Genomic DNA, 8386 nt, shown 5'->3' on the forward strand with positions numbered 1-8386 from the left:
AATTCCCACTCCTCTGAATTTGGAACTCTTCACTCTGGTCAATTGTCTCTTTACTATCATTCCTTCCTCCAATAGCCTCTATATGTACGTTCCCATGTAAGCTATTGCTAATACTGTTTCCCTGGCTGTCATGGATTGAATTATGTCCCTCAAAAAATGTGTGTGTCAATTGGCTGGGCCATGATTCAAAGTATTTTGTGGTTGTTCTCCATTTTGTAATTTTATGTTAAAGAAGATTAGGGTAAGATTGTAACACCCTTACTAAAATCCCATCCCTGATCCAATGTAAAGGGAGTTTCGCTGGGATGTGGCCTGCACCACCTTTTATCTTACAAGAGATAAAAGGAAAGGGAAGCAAGTGGAGAGTTGGTGTCCTCATACCACCAAGAAAGCAGTGCCCGGAGCAGAGCACGTCCTCTGGACCTGAGGTTTCTGCAGTCAGATGCTCCCAGAACAAGGGAAGACTGATGACAAGGACCTTCCTCCAGAGCCAAAAGAGAACGCCTTCCCCTGGAGCTGACGCCCTGAATTTGGACTTGTAACCTACTAGACTGTGAGAGAATAAATTTCTCTTCGTTGAAGCTATCCACTTGTGGTAATTTCTGTTATAGCAGCACTGGATGACTAAGACACTGGCCTAGAATGCTCCTTCCTTTTTTGAAGTCCCATATCCCAAGTGACTCTTTTTCTAATGGCTTCAAGACACAGTCTTATCTCCATCCTCCAACTTCTTTTGTACTTATTACTACTGCAAAAGAAATATCCATAATTGTATTCTCCAAATGTCTGTGCTAAATGATGTGTACTTTATTATGTTAGTATCTAAAGCTGTTCTATTTAATAGTCTAGTTATATATCTTATTTTCCCAACAGGATAATAAGCTCTATTCGGTTTAAAATTATGTCTTCTACTTTTTTATATTCATAATGCCAATAATAATACTCAATAAATTTCTATTATTGGTTGAAAGTGTAAACACATGCGTTTTTTTTACACTGTAGGTATATATCCCTGTAGGCTTAGTAGTTTAGTTAAATAATAGTAAAATGTAGTTACTATTCTCTCATTTTAAGGAGCTGTTTCCTTTATAGAATTGAAAATGCAAATATTCACCAATGTTTAAGACATTCAGCTTTGTATATCCAAACTCAACCACAGTTATACCTTTTAGGGTAATATTTTTAATTGTTCTGGGGGAAAAAAAAAAAAAGAAAACCCCTGAAGGCTAACAGTTTGAAATTGAACAGGACACCCTTGGGAAGGGAGAGGGTCATGGGTCGTCCTCAAACAGACAAAAAACAATGGAGACGATTGTGCCTGAAGATGGTGTATTTTTTTTCGCTAGACAGTGTGTTGACAGTTTCCTTCCTCTTGGGTCATTGTTGTCTGCTAAATGATCTGTGACAGCAAATTGATCACAAGCTTTTTCATGCAGGAGATATAATGCAGCCTTTCATTTTGTTACCTCGGTCGCCAAATGCCGAAAACATTTAGTTGGCAAATTAATGTTAGTTTAGTATATCATTTAGTAGTATAAAGCACTGCATGAAGCTCTGGAAGCAATAATAGTAATGATTAATTTATCTTTACCAAGTTTCAGATTTCTACTTAAGTGTGATTGTAAAAGTAATAAAACATTTGAAAAATACTAGTATTAAAATTAGGTCTCAGTAATTGTGGTTTAAATAAATGAATGTATTAACACATTTCCATATTGCCCCCATTAATTTGAAAATTGAGTCAAATACTTACTTTACAGTTCCTAGAATTTACCTAAAAAATTAAAGCTAATTTATTTGTTCTAAGTGAAAAGTTGCTTCTTTCTCCAAAGAGCTAGGAATTTAAATTGGAAAACAGGCATAAGGTCTTTAAGATTTGATATCTAGACATCTATTTAAGCCAGTTAATTGATGATTTCACATGTCTGAAAAATATCCCAAAGTGAGGTTTTGTTTATAGAGTGTTGAGAATCTCTGTTTTAAAAAAATTTGTAGGTACGGAGTTTCTGTTTGGGGTGATGAAAAGTTTAGAACCAGGTAGTGGTGATAGTTTCACAATATTGTGAACATAAAAACTACTTCTCAATTGTACACTTAAGAATGGTTAAAATGGAAAATTTTATGTTTTATACATATAACATAAATATATATATAACATATATATATATAACCAGAATAATTTTTTTTGGTTTGTAGGAAAAAAAAGCTGGAAATACAGTTATTTGACTCCTTTTTAGTTCCTGTTTAACACTTTATAACAATCTTTGCTATCCTATTAGGACATAGTAATATTTAGTACAGGGAAGGAAAAGTATAGGCAGGAATATTAGAAAAGTACTGTTTTCCCCCCTTTGAAAGTGGCCATAGTCTATGTAAAATTAAACCAATCTCAATTCTGATGCTTTTATTCTCTCCTTATGATAAAAAGAAAGTAAACGTGATTTTACTAAAATTTGGAATAGACATTTAAGAAAATTTTTTATTGTAGAATGAGAAAACTTATAGATACAATACTTTTCCTAAAGATCTTTTTTAATGTGAGTCATGACAGATAGATAATTTAAACTTATATTTTCCTTTTCATGATGTACACATGGGTACACATTTACATTCATTATTGAAAAATGATTTGAACAGATGTTCTCATATGTGATTTGATTTTCTAGTGTTGAAATGAATATGTTAGATATACCATAAAATTTGCAAATTGGTCTAACGTCTTGTGACAAGATATTGCTCTCTGAACAGTATACTCTGATAAAATAATTTTAAAAATAAAATTTGTAAACTACTTATTGTCTGATTTTAATTAATATTTCCAGATCAGTTAAAGCTATTTCATTTAATGATTACTACAAGACATGGTCTGTAATAGCCACGTCAAAAGCCACAGAATATTACAGAACTCCAGGTAAGGTGATCTAGCCTTATCCTATGTCCTTCTGGTATATACTAATCTCAGTTATTCTCAGCTTGTCTTGCTTTCAAAGACTAATTGACACATATTTGCAGTGTGAGGGTGATAAACGTTTCTGTTGGCTCTGTACATTTATTCATTCAACAAGTATTAATTTAGATCCTCTTTTGTATTGAACCCTGGACTGAAGTCTGATTAAAAGCCAAAAGGAAAGATAAGCAATTGGAGGAATAAAAGATGAAGTTCTCAATCTTATGAAGTTTACTTTACTCCCTTCACCCTAGAAAGAAGCCTTCACAGCAGGAGGAAACCTTTTTTATTCTAAGCCTAATTATCCTCTAAGCTAGAAAAAGTATTAAGTAGAAAGACAGCAAGAAAACCTATGAACCTAGCTAGGGCTGCTCAATTATATCAGTCTCAGAGGAGAAAAACATCTGTTGCCATCATACCAACACCCATTGCTGTCAAGTCGATTCTGATTCATGGTGACCCTGTGTGTTAGAGAGTAGAACCGCTCCATGAGGTTTTCTTGGTTGTAATCTTTGTGGAAGCAGTTCTTCCACGGAGCTACTGGGTAGGTTCTATCACAAATCACTTGTGCCACTCGGGGGAATTTTTACCATCATACATTAGGAACTAAAAAGACAAAATGAGACAGCTGGATAACTTCCTGGTCCTATTTAATCGGATCTTCAGAGTACTATTTCATTATTTGGATCGGAGAAGTTTCCCCAGTCCACACATGCTTACTGAAATGTGATTTTGCCTCAGCCATCTGCTAAAATGGTACATTCTAAAGTTACCAGTGACTTCCTAATTCCCAGATTCAGTGATTACTTTTTAGTCCTTACCTGACTTGAACTCTCATCAGCTACACCTTTCTTGACTTACAAGACATCTTATGCTCATGGTTCCCCTCCTCCTGTCTGAGCGCTCCTCTGCCTCTTTCCTTAGCAATTCCTTCTTCATTCAGTCCTCTCTCTGCACTATTTCTGGAGGACCTCATCCACTGCCATGGTTTTCATTACTCTACAGTCCAGTGATCCTAAAAGCTACATCTCTAGCCAGACCTCTCTTCTGAATTCTATACACATACTTACAACTGTGCATTGGACATCTCAGCTACACATGTTACAGACATCTCATACTTAAGATGCCCCAAACTGAATTCATGATCTTCCCCCTAAAACCTGCCCTTCCTCCTTTATTACTTCTCTTGGTTAGTGGTAGATCACCATTCTTGCAGCGACTTGCCCAAGCCAGGATCATAGAAGTTACCCTACGCTTCTTTATCTCCCTCATTAAACCTTGTTGATTTTATCTGCTGCAACTCCATGAATGCTTCTTTTCCACTCCTATGACTATTCCCTTCATTTGGGGCCCCTTTGTATCTCGTTGAATCTTTGTGACAGTCTCCCAATTGGTTGCAAGGGAACAAAATATCACACACAAAATAGTAGTTTTATTAAGGCATAAATCAAGGCAAATAGTGGTAAGAGCTTAACAAATATATATAGATATATACAGGAGCCCTGGTATCACAATGGTTAGAGCTCAGCTGCTAACTGAAAGGTCAGCAGTTTGAATCCACCAGTCGCTCCGTGGGAGAAAGGTGTGATAGTCTGCTTCCATAAAGATTACAGCCTTGGAAACCCTGTGGGGCAGTTCTACTCTGTCCTATATGGTCGCTATGAGTCGGAATCGACTGGTTGGCGACAGATTTATATATATATATATATATACACACAAAGATATAAAGCGTATTTTTACTTGAGATCATTAAGAATCAAATGTTCTTGCAGGGCGTTAATTATTAATTTGTTTGGCAATCACCCATTGCCTTCTCCCTTACTCATACATCAGTGGTTAAGAAAAGTTGCTTAAGGTCTTTGGCAGCTCTATCAATATAAAAAAAATATTTTTGATACAAGGATATATGAATGTTTACTTCATCCAAAGATTTGTGACTGGGTGCTGCTTACCGAATTCAGTAAACATGTTTTGAGCACCTACTACGTGTGAGGCACTGAGGAACTCAAATGAGTTCCAAGAGGTGATGGCCCTTAATGCACACACACGGTGCTGACAGACATTAGCACACTCTAGGGAGCAACTCGGTGTCAAAATACTCCAACTAAAAAACAAACAGATGGTTACAGGATGGTACTTAAATAATAAGAAGAAAAAAGAGCACATGCCAAAGCATAAGACAAGGAGGGAAGGAGTGTCTTACCGTAAACAACAATTAAGTTCTTTCTCAGTTTCTTCCTCAGAAGAGTTTGACCCCAAAATGTTTAATTTTGTGTTGCTTCTACATCTGTCACTAACCTAGTTTATAGTTCATCCCTCTCTTTGAAGGCAGTAGCTGGTAATGGTTATCTCTAGCCCAGAAGAATTTCTGAGGCTTTGATTATAGCACTTGGTGCCAGATTTCACAATCACCCTGCCTCTTCTTCCCTGAGGGGGTTGTTATGTGAATGTTTCAAGAGGTTTTTTTCGATAATAACCAGCACTTAATTTTAAAAAATTAGATGTAAACCTTACATGTGCTGCTGGCCATTTTGTCTTTGGATAGTTCAGCTGGATGATCCATTACTATCTTTTTTAACAGCCTAATTTCCTGGCAATAATAAAGATGAAGCTTTTAGATTATAGAACGTTTCTTCAACAATGCAGTAATAAGAGAAACCTCTGATAACTTCATTTTCTACAGTTATATTCTTATCACTGAAAATATTATTAAACTCGTGCATATTTTTAAGAGCTCTATCTTTTATGAGTAGTGATGTGTAGTTATATTTTGATTTTTGGTATTAACTCTTATCTATATCTTCATGCCTGCAAATCTATAATAGTCATTGGTGCTATAATAACAGTAAGTTTATTCTTGTACAATGCAATTTACAGAGTGTGCTCACATATAATACATTTTTAAACCTTCCCAATTCATCATTCTTTTATTCATTTATTCAACCAACATTTATTAAGCACTTAGTGTATGTCACGAATGGAGCCCTGGTGGCGCAGTGGTTAAGAGTTCAGTTGCTAACCAAAAAAAGATCAGCTGTTTGAATCCACCAGCAGCTCCTTGAAAACCCTATGGGGCGATTCTACTCTGTCCTGTAGGGTCACTATGAGTCGGAATCGACTCGACAGCAATGGGTTTGGTTTTGATTGGGTTTATATTCATAAATAGTGGTATATAAACTCTATGAGCTAGGTATTATTATTATTTTACCCTGTTTTACAGATAAGAAAACCAAGACCAAGAAAAGTCAAGTGATTTATCAAATTTCACACATGTGAGAGAGAGTATCATACATTGGTAAATTCTGGAGCCAGATTGACTGAGTTGAATCGTGGCTCTGCCATTTACTAGCTGTGTGACCTTGCATATTTTTCTTAATCTCTCTTTATCTAGTTTCCTCATCTGTCAAATGAGGATAATCACAGTACATACCTCATAGGTTTGGCACATGTGAGTGTTCAACAAATGCGGCTACTATGAAGTAGTAGTTCAAGTAGGCAGTGGCTACAGAATTTGAACTCAGATCCTCTGACTCCACATTTATTGCTCTTAGCTTCGCACTCTACTGCCTCCACAATATGGTATAAAAGTGTTATCTCTCTATAGCACGAGGTTCAAATTCAAACTCTGAAGTGTATGCAGTACGTTTTTTTATAATTATTAGTTCATACTGTATGTAATCATAGGCAATCATCTGGGAAAATATACTGATGATCCACTATTCTCTGTCCGTCACTATAGAATAAAAGGTTTGGCAGAGAACAAACCAATACATATGGTTGTGGGCAACAGCGCCTTAATGACAGAATATGATCCCCATAAGGAAATGTTTATGTTTGAGGAAAATAATTCCTTCAGAGCAGTGTACTCTGTAAGACTGAGCAGAGGCTTCCTGATGTTTGTTTGCTGTCATCAAGACAGACCAAACAGCTTGAAGCATCATGAAGATGCTTGCTTTCACCCTAGGAGACTTTCATTCTTTGAGTCTTTAAAGCCAGCAATGAGGGCAGGTTTCTCGAAAATGCCTTTGGAGGCAAAAGGTTATATCATCTAATTCTAATGCAACGGTTCTCAGCCTTGGCTGCTCGTTAGAACCACCTGAGGAGCTTGTAAAAATTCCAGTGTAAAGGGCACACCCCAGACCAATTACATCAGAATCTCTGGGAGTGGGACCAGGCAGCAGTAGTTTTTAAAGCTCCCCAGGTGATTACAATATGCAGCCAAGGTTTAGAACCACTGCTCTAGTGGGAAGAGCATGATGTCAGAAATTACAAACTCCTTAATCCTATACTAGTTTTGCCATATACAGTTAAGTAAATTTAGGCTAGTCACTTAACTCTTTGCACCTCAGTTTACATTCTGCCCTGCCTTAAGTTGTCCTAAGGTTAGTATGAGATAGTATGTGAGAAAATAAAACATGATAAGGCAAGTTGAGGCTATTACATTTCTTCGCGTGCTACAGTCCCAGCAGTGGGGAAAAAAAATTTCAGATAAACCTATGCAGCGTTGGATAAAAGATATGTCGTGAAGAAAACAAGAGTAGAAGCAGTGCCCAGTAATTCTCAGAAAGAATAGGGAAAGAAGAAGGGGCAATAGAGGACACTTTTCTACTACAGATTACAAAACTGACACAAGGTCAAGATATGGTTTTTCTTGTTAGTTGCCTTAGGGTCAGCTGCAACTCATGGCAACCTTATGTGAACCAGAAAAAAAACATTGCCCAGTCCTGTGCCATTTTCACTATCATTGATATGTTGGAGTCCATTATATATCAACAAATGTCATCATGAGAAAATTTCCAAGTCACAGTCTACCTATTTTAAATAATATCCAATATTACAAAATTCTAATATCAGGAGGAAGTTTGGAAAGTGTCTGAGCAGTGATAATATGATTTGACCTATATAGTGTATGTTATTGCCACATATTAAGAAGTGAATTATTTTAAACTTTGAACTATTATTAACGAATGTATGCATAGTTCATTTTTTTTAATACTCTAATTTCAGTGCTTCAAGATTCAGATTTCGTAGGAAAGTATTATAAACGGAAGAAAATTGATCTAAAACATCCTAAAGAATGGAGATTAAAGTAAGTAACTTGAAGTGTCTAGAATCCTATTAACTTGAAGTGTCTATTATTCCGTTTCTTCTAACTGAACTATAAGAGGAAAGAAAATCCTTTGGAAATAGTAATTTATACGCTTTTCTAAGCACAGGAACAAAAGAAACATTTTTCCTTTTCATATGAACCCAGGTGGGAAACATCTTTGCTACCTATTAGCTGCCAGGGATGGAGATAGGACATGAGCCACAGTGAAAGAATCCCACAATACTCTTCCCATTAATTCTCTCGCTCCTACTCCCATTATCCTTATCAACATGTACCTTAGAAATAGTAAAAAAAAAAAAAAAAAAACTACATGTATATCACCAACTTGT

At 36.1% G+C, this 8386-nt stretch overlaps 1 protein-coding gene across 1 annotated transcript in view; it reads left to right on the plus strand.

The window, feature by feature from the left end:
* Positions 1–8104, plus strand: part of UBE2U (ubiquitin conjugating enzyme E2 U) — a 41675-nt gene extending 33571 nt beyond the window's left edge. The window contains exons 7-8 of the mRNA XM_004369016.2: positions 2823–2911; positions 7955–8104. Of these exons, the coding sequence (XP_004369073.1) occupies positions 2823–2911; positions 7955–8040 (175 nt within the window). The 3' untranslated portion in view covers positions 8041–8104. The remainder of the gene's footprint in view (positions 1–2822; positions 2912–7954) is intronic.
* The last annotated feature ends 282 nt before the right edge of the window (positions 8105–8386 follow it).

Source organism: Trichechus manatus, unplaced genomic scaffold (assembly GCF_000243295.1).
Source record: "Trichechus manatus latirostris isolate Lorelei unplaced genomic scaffold, TriManLat1.0 scaffold00003, whole genome shotgun sequence".
Lineage (NCBI taxonomy): Eukaryota > Metazoa > Chordata > Mammalia > Sirenia > Trichechidae > Trichechus > Trichechus manatus.